Source organism: Trichoderma gamsii, assembly GCF_001481775.2.
Source record: "Trichoderma gamsii strain T6085 chromosome Unknown Scaffold_20.2, whole genome shotgun sequence".
Lineage (NCBI taxonomy): Eukaryota > Fungi > Ascomycota > Sordariomycetes > Hypocreales > Hypocreaceae > Trichoderma > Trichoderma gamsii.
In genome coordinates, this window is record NW_020171357.1 from 73,630 (window position 1) to 90,444 (window position 16,815).

Here is a 16,815-nt window from a genome sequence, read left to right on the forward strand (position 1 = left end):
CCCAGAACAGATAGGTCAACAACACGGATAAGTCAATACACGAAATATTTTCATCTGGCTATAATAAAGGGCTCGTCTCTGCGTGGACGGGCGTCTTGCGGCTAGACCGAATGATCTTAGGACATTATTCCTATATTGCAATCCCGATGGTAGCGTGACCAACAAATTGTCAATCGAGAAAATACGACATCTGGCTGTGTTGAGGTGTCAGTTCCTGATGCATCGACAAACAACTAACGCAGCTGGTTTACACCAATCATTCTATTGGGCAGCTAAGCTCCGAACACAATGCAAAGGCAAGCAGTTTCCATATAGACTCTATTATTAATACATGCTATGCTCCTCCTGCTGCATCTACTGCTCTCATCACAGTCAACGTCTTTTCCATTGTAGTAAACAAGCCCGATCCGGGTACATCTCTACTTTTGCTCGTCATACAGATCCCTCCTAGACATGTCCACGGAACCAAAGCTCGAGTTGGGCGCACCGAGCGTCAGTCTCATCCCGGAAGAGCCTTATTCGGCTTTCAACAGCTGGCAAAAGCGCTGGATCGTGATTTTGATGGCCTCGGTGGGCTGTCTGGGCACACTCAGCAGCTTTGTCTACTTCCCCGCAATCCCACAACTGGCCGACCATCTCCACGTCTCGGTCGCCAACATTAACCTGACCATCACCGTGTACCTCATCGTGGCGGCGATTGCCCCGACTATCGTTGGCAATTCTGCCGACACAATCGGTAGGCGTCCAACCGTTGCCGTCTGCTTGGTTATTTATCTTGGTGCGGACATTGGGCTGGCCTTGTCGCCATCGTTCGTTGCTCTGCTGTGCTTTCGCATCTTACAAGCTGCCGGCATATCAGGGACGTTTGCCATTACCTTTGGAGTCCTCGGTGACTTGTTTACGCCGGCGGAACGAGGGAGCACCTCGGGTATCATGTCCTTTGTTCTTAATACCCCTCCAAGCTTTGGCCCCGTTCTCAGCGGATTGCTGATGCAACGGTGGGGCTGGCGTTCGATCTTTTGGTTCCTTACAACGGCGGCGGCGTTTTTCTTCCTCGTCATCGCTCTGTGTCTTCCTGAAACTTCCCGATTGGTTGTTGGGAACGGGAGTACATCAGCGACGCATGGTCTTGGTAGGCCGATCCTCCCGCTTTTACTCCCCAAATCTTCGATAGGCGAGCACGTTTCCGAAGGCGCCTCAGATGATGAGAGAACTAGGCGGATCAGTTGTTCCAATCCGCTGAAGACGCTTGGTGTACTGAGAAAGCCTGCAACTTTGCTCATTATCTGCGCAATGGCTATATACTACGCCATCTACTCGTCCCTCCAAGCTTCGCTATCAAGTTTATTCAGCACCACATACAAGACTTCGAGTTTAGTCACCGGCTTGATCTATCTTCCATTCGGTGTCGGATGCGGTCTCGGAGCTGTTCTCTCAGGTACGAGTTTTATCCAGAACTGGCCTACATACACTCCAATCTTTATTTCTTGCGGTCCAAGAGTGAGTCGGCTCATGGGAGCTGACAAGGCTTAGGCAAAATCCTGGATATAGAATACCGACAGACGGCGACCAGACTTCATTTTCCACTTGATCGCGGAGCAAACCATGACCTGACCTCCTTTCCCATCGAAAAGGCTCGTCTCGGCAGCCTGGTTTACGCTCTGTTGCCTTGCTGCCTCTGCATCGCTGGATACGGGTGGTCAATCCAGTACAAGTTAGTGAGTTTAGGTCACTGGGTGTGGCCTGGTTGAAATGACGTGGAAGTTGAAGCTGACCTTTGAAACGAAGCACATGGCGGTGCCGCTCATACTACAGTTTCTCATCGGCCTTCCCGTACAGGGAATTTTCACTGCCATAGGCACGCTGCTGGTAGATACCCACCCGGGGAAACCAGCAAGCGCACAGGCGGCCAACAACTTGATCCGCTGTGCAACTGCGGGTGCAGGACTGGCTATATTCGAGCCTACACTGGGGCGATTGGGACCCGGCTGGACGTTTGTAGTTGCTGCCGCGAGCGGTCTCGTGGCGGCCGCGCTGCTGTTTTGGGTCAGGAGGTCCGGTATGTCGTGGAGAAGACGGTCTCGCGGCCGTCTAGCCAACGAAGTTGGCTCTCAGTAGTACGATGGATGAGTCTATTCAAAGCAATCGAGTAGACTCGGTTCCAGGATGCTCCAGTGGTTAAACCCTATGCAGCGCGCGCGAAATTCTTGCAGCTTTATCAAAAGTAACTGGATTCCTTGCGTTTCAGACAACTCTGGGAGCCCTGGAATTTGCAAAGAAGGATACAAGGATACAACCTGGGTGACCTTACCCACGGCGAACTGGACCACACAGGAACTGTTGCGCAAGCCGCCTTTGGAGCGGCAACATGGCCTGACCAGAGGCTGGCTATGCGACACTCTTAACATCGAACAAGTTTACGAACAATCGCCCAAGGAGGTGCTTTAATAATGAGAGTGTTATTATCAATTTGAGGCCAAAATTTGACTTTTCTGCCACTTGGAGTCCAAAACACATGCCAAGCTTTATTGTTGGACTATGAGAAACGGTTAAAATAACTTCATTGGCAGTAGAGTGGTCATATTCAAGGAGAAGAAGACATAATAAAAGCCTACTATAACCGGCGTGCTTGAAGACGTGTAGCCTGCAAAGGTTCCTTTGCTGCATATTTGCTTGTTTAAATATAATTGCTCATCTCAAAGATTCTAAGTCTTGCCTGATTGTAGCACAGATGCTATGAACAAAACTATCTTCATTCTCCTCGCCAATACCCAAAGCTCCTTGTTGCCAAGTTACGCTATATATCAAGTTGCCACCTTTTACACTAGCGAGATTGAATGCCATTACAGAGGAGCTGACATGTCCAGGTTGTGCAAACGCCATTTTCGTAATTCTAGCTGCGTTGTCGCCATTACCCGACGAGTTATTTTCAGCATCGAAAGAGCCTATGTTGCTCACTTCGTATGAGCTGTCTCGCTGCTTGCCAATCCTCCCCGCTAACTAATTCCTGATGCTGAATAAGTAGCGAAGTAAGCCAATTGGTTGATCTGAAAGTGCTGAAGCTGCTTCCATGAGCTTGTGAGTATTCTCGCGGGCAGCAGCCCAGAAGTCATCGGAAATATCACCACGTATGTCGTCGCGCGGATGGATCATATACAAGCCTGATACGAAATTACCCATTTCGTCAAATGGAATACCGATGGATCTCCGCATATTCACAGCCGTGAGAGAAGCAAAGTTTGTGTATTTGGGATCGGGGAGAGCCCTGCTCAGTGCTCGACTAACAATGCCATGAAAAGTTGCAGTCAACTTGGCATCGTGGTCTCTTGCTGCATTCATTGCTGAACTAAGAATATGTTCTTCGATTTCATATACCGCAACCTTGGTTCGATGAGTCTCTGCATTGAAACGGGATAGTGAGCCAGTCCAAGTGCTTGTGTTGACGGCAGAAACAGAAACTCGCAGCCGCAGTAACTTTGTGACAAATGTTGGCAAAATCATCGCAACGAGGGGTGCAATAAGGTATGACCAAGATATGGGCAATCTGTCAGGCGTATCAAACGGTGGGGGTAGCGGCCTTGGAGGTATTTGGACCAAGGGATCTACCAATCTTGAGGATGTTGGACATTTCCTGAATGCGTTCAAAAAGGTATGGTGAAACACAGCCCCTGTCCAGCCATCTCCAATAGAATGTGAGTAAGAAAAGGCAATGAAGCAGCCCGTCCGCAGTGGGAGGACAGTGATCCTCCATGGAGGAACACCGCTTGGGAATGGCTTGTCTAGATCATCTGCTAGCACTTTCTGCATGCCGCTCAAATCGTCACTGGACGTGGTGTGATCAGCAATGACGACGTGTTGTTCCAAGTGGATGTCCAAGACGTGGTGGTAAAATGCCTTGTCGGTATGCGCATCGCCAATTGCGACGCGGAGATATCGATGCTCTTCAATGCATTGTCGAAGTGGTTGGTAATACGAACTTGGTGAATAAGCATCCACGTCGTCTCCAAGTTCATAAAAAGCGCCGACAATCACAGCATGATAGAAGCCCAAGTCCTCGCGGCTTATTGAGCGCTGTTCATTGCCACCTATTCTTGTCTCAGATTCAGCCAGTGCAAAAGTGATCCAGGATTACATACTTGCAAAGCGCAAAAACTGCTCGTTAACGGCCATGGTGTGATAGATTAGCGGATATAAACGTCGTAAGAGAAACGACTGATCGATCTCGATCCTGTTTCAAAGAGTATGAATGTGAAAGGTAGTAGGTTAGAGAGGAAGTAAGATGAGCTATGGGAATTATATAACACTCTCGAGAATAACTACGCTAACTTCCCAAAAAAAAAAAAAAAAAAAAAAAAAAAAACTATATAATATCTACTACTGCTTCTAATAATGTTTTACCGTATGGACCCAGCTACTTCTTGCTATTATAAGTGATAAAGGCAAAGATAGTATCAGACAATCACAGGCATCTTACTACACTAATATGCGAGTCACGTTCCAGAAAGGGACGACATAACAGCGGCGTTGTAAGCTCCGGCGACATCTTGCCGTTTTTGGTAAAGCCAAAGACACTAACGATCCTTTCGGAGGGAATCCGATCCTGCGTTGGAAGTGTGTTGAAGCTTTGAGACGAGATTTGGAATGTCTCTTCTCAACTACAAACAGCCATAAACCTTTAGTCCAGCATTCACGTCATTGCTGTAACAGTCTGCTGACTTTGCAACCACTTTTCTTTACGATCACAGCGCCCCCCAAGACTCGCACCCTGAATGGTCAGACTGATGGCGAAGCCTCTCAATGGTGCGTGTAGCCGTTGTCACGCCAGGAAAATGAGATGCCACTTTGATCTGCCTGGAACTGTGTGTGCCAATTGTCATCGACTAGGCGAAGCATGTTTTCCGAGGAAAAGGCAGCGCATGGGACGTCAGCCCCGTGTGAAAAAGTATCCGTCGGGAAACTCGTCTATCATGCGGTTTGAGTCGACTAGCCAATACGACCGGGAAAGGCAATCGTCTTCTGACTGCGACAAATTCTCAGCTTCTACGACACGTCTTCCTAGATCATCAGCTAGTCAGGACCTGGGTCGGATGGCAAATAAACAATCTACCATCTTCATGAGTGACAAAGGCATGCAACTGGCCACATCCATTGTGCGCGCACCCGAGCCGCCTGGGGCGGCTTATCGCCAAGTTTACAGTATTCTTGCCAACAAAGACTCGTTCTACGAGCTCCATCGCCGGTTTATGCTAGGGCGAGAATATGCCGATGAGTTCCAGGCTGCGGTTCTAGTTTTATTCAATCGCTCCCCTCACATCTTATCTCCCGCTTACTACGCCGTATTGGGTCTCGCCGCTTTCCGCAGTATTTACAGCAGAGAACTACACGGTTTTGATTGGAGCAAGGGGGCTGATTGCATCCGATGCTTAAGGCATGCCTCACTCTTCATAGCTGACGTAGAAGACGCTGCCGTTTTTCTGATGCTTGGCCAGCTTCTTCTGGTCTATAACCACCTGGTACCCAGCTTCTGTGAGCAAGCTATCGAGTGTGGTGCACTTTTGAGTGCCAAGGACTGGTACCCAGCTTTGGCTCTACGACCAGAGCTGGATTCGGTTACCCTTTGTTTGGTTCTAGTGGACACAGTCAAATGCTTGGTTGCTCGTGAGTTGCCTGTTATGCGGCTGACCGCTGTCGACCGATGCACATTCGACAGATTTATTGGCGCTTGCTCTTCTCTTCTTCCTCTACTTTATGATCTATGTGAGCGAAGTTATCAAGTAAAGATGAGGATAATTCCACAAGTTTGCGAGCAAGAGAACTCAAATGCAAGCGATCCTTACGAGGACATCGAAAAGAATATTAGCGCTTGGAAGCCTCTGCGCCATGAGCCTCGTTCGTCACAGCATGAACTTCTTGAAACAGATGCAGCGCTGGCACAGGCGAGTTTGTACCGCATCGCGGCGTTGCTCGTCATACATCGCCTGCGCTTTCCCATCGGTGAAGAGGACAGCACTGCGCGTCGGTATGCGGACTGCATATTAACTCAACTGTCATTCATTAGCACGTGCTCATCTGAAGGAACGGGCATTGGGTTGGATTTTCCACTTTTGGTTGCCATGATGGAGCTCCCCAATCGAGGTGAACAAGTGTTTTGGGCGTTGGACAACTTTAGGATTCGGCAAAACTTTAGCAACCTTGCGCAGTTTGTCAAATCGGTCTGGAAAGAGTATGAGTCAGGATATGACGGCCTTTGGCTTGACCTTATACCCCGCAAATTACAATTGCCAATGTTGCCCTAGGCTGAGTATCTGTTAAGCTCTGCAATAATAGTAACAACTGGAAACAAAATCCAGTAAACGTAACAAATAGAAATAGAAACCTCTACAGTTTATCAGGGTTTATACAAGGAAGTCCAACCCTACTTAAGTCAGCTGTAAATGATGCCAGTTAGTGGTTCCGCGCCTTAGTAGCTCGGGCCGATATTTCCTAATTGAGTAGCTGGAGAATCCCTACATCGTGCAATGCCAGTTACACATCCTGGAGTTCCAAACTCGATCTGTCACACATGTACAAAACAACTTCCTACACCTTGATGTACTAATAAAGTCATACCGGTTCGGCATTACCTTTCTTGATCAAGTTAGATAACTGTTTGACCATCTTTTCTAGATATAAAAGCCTACCCGTCGAAGAAAACGCATTAAGCAAGATCGGATCGCATTGGTCATTTCCACTTCTATAGAGTTCACCAAAAAAAATATATTTAGCTTTGCATATTTCAATATACGTGTAAGTTTGGCAACCATTTATTTTGTTACAGGTTGCTTTTATACATGGCACAAAGCTGACTGGCCCTATCTATACTACCTGACTAGAACAATGCCTCGCACATATCAGCACTTGACACCCGAGGAATCCGCTCACTTTGTTGAGCATGGATGGCTGAAAGTCGAAAATGCAATCAAGCCCGAGTATCTCCATGGGTGGATGGAGAACCTCTGGACTCGGCTTGGTTACGACCCAGAAGACAAGTCGACTTGGAAAGAGACCTATATGAAACTTCCACGTCACCGAGAAGTTCCCGTGTCTGAATTCTGTCCTGATGCATGGAACAAAATTATTGAAATTGTTGGTGGCGAAGATAAGATCGACCCTATTCGCGAGCGTTATCACGGTGATCAATTCATTATAAACTTTGGCAATGAGTATTGGAAGACTCACGAAATTCCGCCTACAGAAGCGACGGGATGGCATACCGATAATGATTGGTACCGTCAGTTTCTCGATAGCAGCGGAAATGCGTTGACAATCATCCACTGCTTCACAGACATTCCGGAGCAGGGTGGAGGCACGCTTTTGGCAGAGGATGGTATTCAAGGTAAGTGTATTGATCCATCGGGGCTTTTTCGTCTAATAAACCTTTATTGTGTAGGCGTTTGCCAATATCTTTATGACCACCCAGAGGGTCTCGACTCTCCATTTGAGGATGTGCTGTACAAACACATACCCGAGTGCCAAGATTTCTCGCGCGTTGTTGCAAAAGCTGGCGACGTCTTCATTACTCACGGATTGCTTCCGCATACAAATGGGCAGAACCATCTCCATTATGCACGTGTGATTACGAATCCGCATGTGAATCTTATTGAACCATACAACCTAAATCGAGTGGATGGCGACTATGTAAGTCCTGATAATTCCCGTCTCCTGGCCTTTGGGCTATGATAGTTAAGCTCATTAGCTAACTTTGATATAGACATTATGCGAACAGGTCATCCTTCGCGCACTCAACCGAACCTCCATTCCAGAATATAAACCCACTCGTCCGAGGCTGGCTCATTATCCTCGCACTGCATACTTTAAGCGTGCTCGCATCACCGAGGAGCTGGAAAGGCTGATAGCTGCGGCCGAGGTAAAGGGTCTGAGCGCCGAGAGCGTAGACAGTATTTACTTGAGGGGCGAAGATGCCATTGCGGAACACGAGAGGCGAAACGGATATGATAAAGCATATGGTCCAGGTGGTGTTATTCAACGGAAAGAAGGTGGCAAGTTCGAAGATATCTCTACGGTGACCAGACAAATATTCGTCTAGTTGTGATGGATATTCAATATTCATGAAATTGAATATTGCTATATGAGAAAAGGCACACAGGGGAGAATCGTAGTACAAAAACAGACAGACAATAGCGTTCCATTGACTCTAAGCAGTTGTGGGGTTCCACCATATAATTGCAGGAATATCTAAACTATAAAGCAATGAACTGTATATCATTTCATTCTGCGCAATCTATACGTCTATCGATCAATGGTAGTATCGAGTTATCGTTAGATATACCAGTGATCATAGGCGCAATACTAGAGGACAACCAAAAGAAAATAGAGAAAACTCTATTACCGTGCCAAATCCATGTAATTTAGACTAAACTATAGTAATATGGGATAGAAAGGATATTCGTGACCAAAATTGTACGAGTAGACTATAGCAATCTTCATTACGCCCGTTTGAACTATATTCAATTCTTGTTTAAGAAATTAAAGTATCAACGATTATACACCAGCCGAGTTTAGGCATTATTGTCGAGTCATCGGGGCCGTTTCCTATACAGAATTGGGATGGAGACAGAATTATACTCAATTATAATTGAATTTTGTTAGACGCCGGGCTCAAAGCTCACATGCTAGAAAACTCCGCAGTAACAGCGGTTGTTGGCAATTGAACCTATCCGTTAGCCCGAAGCCTGTCTGATTATTCTGCAGTTTAATTGTCACAGTCTTCGGCGTCCAAACCACGGCTATAGGCGGAGCAAAGTCAATGCAAGTAACCCTAGCCTCTTCGGCAAGGCGTTTAGCAATTCCGATCCGAAACCTCTAATTGTATTTTTAACTGTCTGAGAAGTCATGTGCAATGTGATTTGAAGTATGGTGGCCATTTCATGTATATAAGAGCCATGCATGACATGCCGGTATCTTTCCTGACTGCCTTTACATCGACAAACCTCATTTCAGCTCGCCTCGCCGTCAAAAGTCATCTATTATGTCTACTGCTACAACAATGGCGGTCACCATGCCTGCCGTACAGACTCCTCAGCTTAAAGAGCTGCATGCTTCATTTGGAGCCGAAATCACTGGCCTCAACTTTGCCAATGGTGTAACCATCGAGGGTCAAAAGATGATCTTAGATGCAGTGATCAAGGTAAATACCTGGCTCCTGGTTGTCGATGAGTTGGTAAATGTACTAATCTTTCTCTTCATAGTATGGAGTAGTTGTAGTTCGCTCGACCGGTCTTACCGACGAGACTCACGTTAAGTTATCGCGTATGTTCGGTGAACTCGATGATGTAAAGCCATACATCAAGCTAGGACGCCCGAACCGCCTCAAATACGATGAACTGTTTGACGTGAGCAACGTCGAAGAGGATGGTACTATTGTTCCTGACCAAAGTCCCCGCGGCGCAGCCAATAAAGGCAATTGTCTCTTTCACGTAGACTCAAGCTTCAACCCTCGTCGCGCTGGATACTCTCTACTCCTAGCCCACGAACTGCCTCCCCCAGGCAATGGTGGTGGCCTTGAATACTGCGATACCAGACAAGCATACGCAGAGCTGGACCAGGAAACAAAGGATGAGCTTGCTAGAAAAGACTATGTTGCTGCTCATTCCATACACCATTCTAAAAAGCTAGCCGCTCCAGATTGGTACGCTGATATCAACCCTGAGGATTACCCAATGGGCCGTCATAAGCTGGTTCAGATTCATGAAACATCAAATCGAATGAATTTATACATCGCCACCCATATCCATCATATCGAAGGTCTGGCCCCGGAGAAATCGCAGCAGATAATCGATAAGCTCTTCACGCACTGCACTCAAGACAAGTACCGCCTGAGTATTGATTGGCAGGGCGTGGGCGATTTGGTCATTTGGGACAATACTAGCACTATGCACCGGGCGGTAAACGGGCCATTCTTGTACAAGTACCGACGCGATATGAGACGTACCACTGTGCACGATAGTTCGAGCCAGGCCTGGGGCTTGAACGAGCATACCAATTGTCGCCAAGGCCTACCTTAGGATGAGAGAAGATAGTATCTAGATGAAGCAAACTCGCTACTTGTATCACAGCCAATTTAAAACGAAGTTGCAGTAGAGATCTTGATGGTCGGCCTCACTCGAAATTTCGTGTCCATGCTTTTTTTGTAAAACGAAGTCCTTGGGGTCCGGATTCCAGTTCGACCTGCATGTGTCACACTAAGAGGTGATCTGAACAGGCATACACGAGTCATGAGATGAAGCTAGAAAGCATATGAACAAGTCGATTGGCTGCTCCACATCGGCTTTGGGCGGGCATGCAGCCCGCATTTCTGTTGGTCTTCTGAGGGCGGGGATAGCACTGCATGCACCTTGGTATCTAACCTAGTCAGGCAGCGCAGCCGTCTACAACCGAAAGTGGTTCCTGCAACGTTCGTGGAGCTTTTACGGATACACTCGGGGGTCTTCTGCTCTTTTCATTCTGTAACTTTCCTAGGCCTGGTCCAATCTTGCTGTTCCCACAACCTCTTATTAGAAACGTCTCAGGAATTGTTGGCCTTACAAATCGTACGAGATGACTTCCAGTACTGGTAAACGGTCATACCGAGCGTGCCAGAGATGCCGGAGCCGTAAGACAAGATGTGATTTGTGAGTCGTCTTGCCTTGTTCAAGCTGGACATGAGCTGATATAAACCAGGGACAGCATTGGAGAACCAAAGGCACCCCCCTGCTTTTCTTGTTATCGTTCTGGAAGCAAATGTGTCCTAGCCTCCTCCCTTCGAGGCAGAGCCTTCCGCCAATACCGCGGACCCAAAGTCGGATCCAAGACGCATCAAGGTCATTACCACAACGTTGAGTTTCAGGCTCAGCCCATCTTACTTCCACAACAGCCATCTGTAGGATCGGACTGCGACTCTTCTGATGCACCCATCGACGACTCAGATGAAGAATTATGTGCCGAGCTCAGAAATCCGGCTGACGCTTTACAAATTCTCGCCCGGTCCGGGGAGACGCGCCAGGATAAGCCATTATCTCCTCCTTCTGCAGGCATATCACCGGTCCATGACCCAGTGGATACCCACCCTTTTGGACGAAACCCTCAAGCACAGTCAAACCAGCCTGCTCCGAACAAGAAACTTGAACATTATGAACTAGTTCAGCGGGGACTGTTAGGGCTGGATCTCGTAGCAGATCTCCTCGAAATGTTTGCATTCCACTCGATTTGTTGTAGAACCATTGTAATTGCTAATGATTCTTTAGATTCTCTCGAAGATACCACCCATATTGCCCAATTGTTCCAAGCTCGCTATTGTTAATTTCTGGCACCGAATGTTTCCACAGCGCTGATTACCTCCTTCTAACCATCATTCTAACTATAGCATCAAGAGATGAGCCAGAGCATACAATAACTCATCGCCACTGCTGGGAGCATACACAGCGGCTTTTGTTAGACGTGTTGTTAGCACAGCCTTGGACGCAAAGTCCACAGACCGTCCGTGGTCTTCTCTTGCTGGCCGAATGGCTCCCTCATGTTCAATTAAACCATGCTAGTACCGGTCAACCAGACAGCCTTTTTGCCGAAGGCAGGACTGCATGGACAATGATTGGCATGGCGATAAGACATGCCTACCTCCTTCGTCTAGACCTCGCAGCCTTTCGGAAGGATAATCTACGCGAAAAGAAGCACAGCACTGACCAAGAAAGGCTAATTTGGACTCGTAAGGCTACATATACATAAAACTCCGTTGGCGATACTTACTAAAAATGCCTTCTATAGATATTTACATTGCAGATCGGCAGATATCCGTCCGCCTCGGCCAGTCCTTTTGGTCTCGTGGGCCCTCCCTTTCATCCAATTTCACCGCCAAGGACTTCCCAAGCCTTCAACATTTACCAAACAGCGAAGGAGTTGATTACGCAAACGTATTGCAATCTACACTTGAACTAACCCAAATTCTTCACAATGTCCAAGATCTTCTTTATTCTTCCCGTGAACGAACTCTAACATTAGTTTTTGCCGGAGACTACAGTCGCTATTTGGAGGACTTTCAAAAGGCGGCAACAGTGTGGTATGATACTTGGAACCCCTTGTTAGTAAAACGGCGCGCAAACAATTGTGTAATGTTGATGTATGAATACCTATGTCTTTACATCAACGCATTTTCCTTCCAGGCTGTTCTCACAAGGTTGTCACGGACACGAAGAGCTGCTACAGATAAAAAGGAGCTTCGCCATGAGGCACAAAACCAGCCATTCCCAAAGGGCCTCATGGCTTCGCCCGACTGTCGATGGATCTACGATGCGATCTTTGCTGCTATTAAGATCTTGAAGATTATGAATGAACTCAACCCTAACGATGAGATGCGTTTCTTGCCGTCTCGCTACTATCTGTAAGTAATGTCAAACCTGATACAACTCTATGTTTGTTCTGTAATCTTGCCCTAATACTCATCAAGCTATGGAATCTATGCGGCCGTCTTCCTTTATAAGGCGGTATTTTCTGGTGCATATTCCGGAGAGGAGCAGAGGAAAGAAGTTGCTACTTTAGTAAAAGGATTCGCCACTGCTCTGGATTCGGTTGCATCCATCAACTTCCACGTCTGTTGTAGATATAGCGAAATGCTGAGAAAACTGTGGGCACGACGTGGACCTAAGATGGCCGCGGAGGAGGTACCGGATTCTCCAAGCCGAAGTGTGACAAATCACACAGAACCAACACAGAGCAGATCTGAAGAACCATCAAGCTCAAAGAAACAGCAGCCTTCGGATACCCAGTTCAATGAAGCCGACTATCTTGCGAGTTTCACAAATCCGGATCTCAGTTCTTTATTTACTACAGCAACCGAGGATATTTCCTCGATCTTATGGGATGACCGACTATTTGGCCCATTTATACCTGATGTAGGGAGCATTGATAATGGTATATTATACGAGGATACTGGAGAGCAACACCTGGCAGACTTGCCCCTAGTAGACATAGGATTAGCAGGATACCAGGAGATGCCTTGGAGCATCAATGCTTACCTTGCCTAACATGGCAAAAGTCTATAATAATTATTAAGTTTTAAATGATATAATACGAATTCTTGTGCTAAAATTTAATTAAAATATAACTGAATTAATAATTAAATGGTAATTTACGTAAAAACAAATGTCGATTTAGATGAACCAAAATAAATATTAGAGCTAATTAGACAAAGCATAAATAATGCTACGTGCTATCCCAATGTGTAGCAATTATATTACATCAACAGCTTGATGTAACCTTACATCCGCTCCAAGCAGATGATATCAAGTGTAGAATCAGCTTACCATCATGGGATAATCCAATTCCTTTCTTTTTCTAACGCCATATCTGGCATTGGGGCCGTGACCTAGTGCAAGATGTCAGCGCGCTTGAGCAAGAAGCGTATTCCTTATTCCTTCGATGCAAAGCGTATTCACGTACACTCCGGGCGTATTCGCACAGACTATAAGCGAATCTCAAGTTTCGATAGACCTACAACTAGTGTGATATGAAATTAGGATATTCAGCATAATTGCTCTGTTGCGAGCAAGGTCTGCTACTCTCCTGAAAAGTATAAAGAGGCTAGAGAGAAGCACCTTACTTCATTGTTGCTTCACATCTCCACACAAATACACCTACTTGTTTTCGTCTACTCCATTTCGCATACTTGCCTTGACATCTGTGTAAGGATACCAAGAAAATTAGTATCAAGATGCGGTAAGTTTGGTCACTTAATAGAAGATATTCCAAGCTAATATACACAACAGCTTGATTATATCCACTGCCGCTTTACTTGCCTATGCTGGCTTTAGCACGGCTAATGTATGCACTCTTGTTGGCTATACTTGGGAAGACCAGGACGTCTTCGGCGGTGTCTCCGGCGAAGCCTATGGCGATGAAGGCTTCGAGCTCTACTACCAAGGAGGCGTTCATATTTCCGGTGGAGTCTTCAGCAGAGATGGCGGTGCCTTCAACTCAGTAGCGAAACATACAATCGACCAACATTATCTTCATACTGCCGAGTCTATTATTGTGAGCTTGATTCAATTCGTCCCTCGATCGTGGGACTTTGACCACAGAATGTAAAATGCTCACAAAGATATAGTGGACACCTTCAATGAACGGCATTGCTATGGTAGGATGCCATCTTTCTTATGAAGGAAGAGACTACGATGGATATCTTCACGGGCCATTTAGCCCTTGCGGCAGCAGTAGTCTTGGTTATTCCTGCTCGTACTGCAATGTTGACTTCCAATGCGAGGGCAATCTCCCAGCCCCTAATTAGATTTTTGGCGGCTGTACACGTCACTAGGCAGTGTTATACCTACTAGCTTAGACTTTTATATTGAATTGGATTTGATACTACAAGTCTCATATATAGCTCTTTCGCAAATTCTAGCCAAAGAAGATGTGTGTGAAACTTGAAATGCAGCATCTTTCCTTCTGTGGATCGCTTAGCATTGATAAGCCCTGGAGTGTTTTGATCTTTACTGCGTGGCTGACGATATAATTTAGTAATTAGAGTAATCGGCCATAGAGTGACTGCGATGTACATGATTTGTTTTAAGCCGGACACACTCTCCCCAGTCGAGGACTCTTGGCAGCGTAAGCCAAAAGTAAATAGTTTCGTACATACATCAAGTTTTAACATCTGCGACGAGCCGTGTAAAGTTCCAAGTATTAGATTATCTATTTAAAGCAACAACAATTGTTATCAAACCATATTAATGTTTAGAAAGTTAAGCCTCCACGTCTAGTCCCCTCAGCAGCAACAATCGACTCACTCAACTTAAGATGTGAATCAAATGTTCCTGTAAGTCGACTACTAATGAGCAATGGCAAATTGTTCAAACAATGCAGTTCCTTTGTATCCTAGGAGTTCAAAGCTCCCTATCCATCGCTGAATCAGGTTCGGGTCATTCAAGAATTCATGTGTAACAGTAGCCTTGGCATGGGTAATCTCATGGCCGACCAATAGCTCAATATTGTAGCCGCTAGGCGATCCAGTGGCGGGTGTCGGTGGATAAGTCGAGTTGGCTCCAAACGGACGAACCTTTATACCCTCGCAAGCCGCGTTCAAGATTTTGCCGTCACGGGCGACGTAGCTACTTGTGTATTCAGTGCCGTCGAGAGCAAGAAAGTCAAACCAGACAACAGAGTAGGGTCCTGCTCGGCCATGGCCCCAGTACCAGCTGCGGAAAGTGGAACCCAGAGGCACGTTTCCCCAGTTCTAGATAAGGGGCAATACGTAAGCCAGAGAACTATCCGCCTGATAGTAATAGTGAACTGACCTTATCATGGTATCCAGTGCCGGAGAATTCAACGACGGTTCCAGACCAATTGAAGTAGACGGTTGCATCTGCATCAGGCATAACGTTTACCCAGCCTACCCCTGGTGCCAACAGCAAATCACCGCCAGGGCTTAGATCATCAGTGCAAGGCAGATGCGGTGGGGCAACCTAATGGGTATTCAAATTAGGAAACTAAGGAAAGAAGTATTGCTATCTCTGGTTGTTTTGGCTTACCCCGTTTAGAAGAATTTCTCCAAAGATACCGTTACTTGGTGAATCCAATCGAATCACATACTGGGACATGTCTGGGGATCCAACCCAATCACCTATGCCCTGGTATTCCCCAGAACTTCCGTCACCGATGGTTCCGATCCTGACGTCCTCTGCTTGGAGCTGGATGTTCAAGTCTGTACCGTTCTCAAAAGTGTATGTAATAAGAACCTTATTAGGTGTCGCGCCTCCATTGAAGGAGGCGCCGGCGGTGTAGAAAGTCACAACGATTTCGCTCTTATGGTCCCAGGAAACAACATCAAAATACCACCAATCAACAGTCGTCTCATTAGATGGAAACACCCTCATTCCATCCAGGGCCATCTCTCCATTTCGAAATTCAACAGTACTTTGTACGTCTTTGGCTGGCAGGGGCACATTGGTGACTGTTGTGCTTAGATTCGGCTTCACGCCATGACCCAGGACAACAGCCGCAAACTGCAAGCAGGCATAGAGCAAGATTTTTGGCCACATCTCTTGGCAATAGGAATCGAACGTGTAAAAGTGATAAGGCTGTAGTATAATAATTGAGATGTAATAATCGAAGTTGTCTGAGTGATTCAGAGTTGCTCAGTCGTCGAAAAGCTCTGTTTATATACTAAGGCTTTTAAGACTGATTAGTATATATCTCTTCTCCTGACGCCATTTTAATCCGCAACCATAGGAAAAACTTCACAGATGAACTCCGACCTCCTGAATACAAGCAGCGGAGTTGATAGTCTTTGCTCCTTGTTTTTCTTTTTTTTAACCAATTACAGACAATCCATGGCGGAAGTTAGATGCTGAAGTGGTAGTGTCAAGCAAAGCGACGCTAAGTCCAAAGAAGGGACAAATGCGAGCCGCGCGGCAATTACCAACTCCGCAAATTAATTATATATGGCAGTGGTAATAAGAATTTAATATATTGTCGCAAAGCGATCCCAAGACGATGATGTAGCAAGCTAGAAGTATAGAATTGTAACCATGCTCAAGTCTATTCTCTATAGGTAGATACTGTTGGACATCTCAGAAATATATGCGCTAGAGGGCCACTAACATCAAACCTATATGCTTCATAACACTAATACCTCTTGACAAATCGTAATATACATAGCCCCCTTTCACTTTATCAATACTCTCCTCTCTATAATACTGCGCTCCTACAAAGTCAATTGCTCTTTATCAAGATTACTCTTTGTAATTTCTGACCACACAGTGGTGTGTTCTAACACAATATTGTTATCTT

General features: G+C 46.2%; 7 protein-coding genes across 7 annotated transcripts; 5 read left to right on the forward strand and 2 right to left on the reverse strand.

Annotated features, from left to right (window-relative positions):
• Positions 1 to 453: 453 nt before the first annotated feature.
• On the forward strand, positions 454 to 2,118 carry TGAM01_v206015 (hypothetical protein; the record flags this gene model as incomplete). Its single annotated transcript, XM_018811092.2, has 3 exons — positions 454 to 1,438; positions 1,534 to 1,718; positions 1,789 to 2,118. 3 exons carry the CDS (start codon positions 454 to 456, stop codon positions 2,116 to 2,118), a joined length of 1,500 nt encoding a protein of 499 aa, XP_018664239.2.
• An 882-nt stretch (positions 2,119 to 3,000) lies between these two features.
• TGAM01_v206016 (hypothetical protein) lies at positions 3,001 to 4,170 on the reverse strand (the record flags this gene model as incomplete). Its single annotated transcript, XM_018802731.1, has 2 exons — positions 3,001 to 4,085; positions 4,137 to 4,170. 2 exons carry the CDS (start codon positions 4,168 to 4,170, stop codon positions 3,001 to 3,003), a joined length of 1,119 nt encoding a protein of 372 aa, XP_018664238.1.
• A 797-nt stretch (positions 4,171 to 4,967) lies between these two features.
• TGAM01_v206017 (hypothetical protein) lies at positions 4,968 to 6,296 on the forward strand (the record flags this gene model as incomplete). Its single annotated transcript, XM_024549776.1, has 1 exon — positions 4,968 to 6,296. The coding sequence occupies one exon, from the start codon at positions 4,968 to 4,970 to the stop codon at positions 6,294 to 6,296; it is 1,329 nt and encodes a 442-aa protein (XP_024405438.1).
• A 2,762-nt stretch (positions 6,297 to 9,058) lies between these two features.
• Positions 9,059 to 10,064, forward strand: TGAM01_v206018 (alpha-ketoglutarate-dependent 2; the record flags this gene model as incomplete). The annotated part of the gene is made up of 2 exons (XM_018802729.1): positions 9,059 to 9,187; positions 9,249 to 10,064. The coding sequence occupies 2 exons, from the start codon at positions 9,059 to 9,061 to the stop codon at positions 10,062 to 10,064; spliced, it is 945 nt and encodes a 314-aa protein (XP_018664236.1).
• A 532-nt stretch (positions 10,065 to 10,596) lies between these two features.
• On the forward strand, positions 10,597 to 13,055 carry TGAM01_v206019 (hypothetical protein; the record flags this gene model as incomplete). The annotated part of the gene is made up of 5 exons (XM_024549777.1): positions 10,597 to 10,670; positions 10,720 to 11,226; positions 11,283 to 11,740; positions 11,800 to 12,412; positions 12,479 to 13,055. The coding sequence occupies 5 exons, from the start codon at positions 10,597 to 10,599 to the stop codon at positions 13,053 to 13,055; spliced, it is 2,229 nt and encodes a 742-aa protein (XP_024405439.1).
• Positions 13,056 to 13,741: 686 nt separating this feature from the next.
• Positions 13,742 to 14,115, forward strand: TGAM01_v206020 (hypothetical protein; the record flags this gene model as incomplete). Its single annotated transcript, XM_018802727.1, has 2 exons — positions 13,742 to 13,746; positions 13,797 to 14,115. 2 exons carry the CDS (start codon positions 13,742 to 13,744, stop codon positions 14,113 to 14,115), a joined length of 324 nt encoding a protein of 107 aa, XP_018664234.1.
• Positions 14,116 to 14,854: 739 nt separating this feature from the next.
• TGAM01_v206021 (hypothetical protein) lies at positions 14,855 to 16,064 on the reverse strand (the record flags this gene model as incomplete). The annotated part of the gene is made up of 3 exons (XM_018802726.1): positions 14,855 to 15,259; positions 15,321 to 15,488; positions 15,555 to 16,064. 3 exons carry the CDS (start codon positions 16,062 to 16,064, stop codon positions 14,855 to 14,857), a joined length of 1,083 nt encoding a protein of 360 aa, XP_018664233.1.
• Between the last annotated feature and the right edge of the window lie 751 nt (positions 16,065 to 16,815).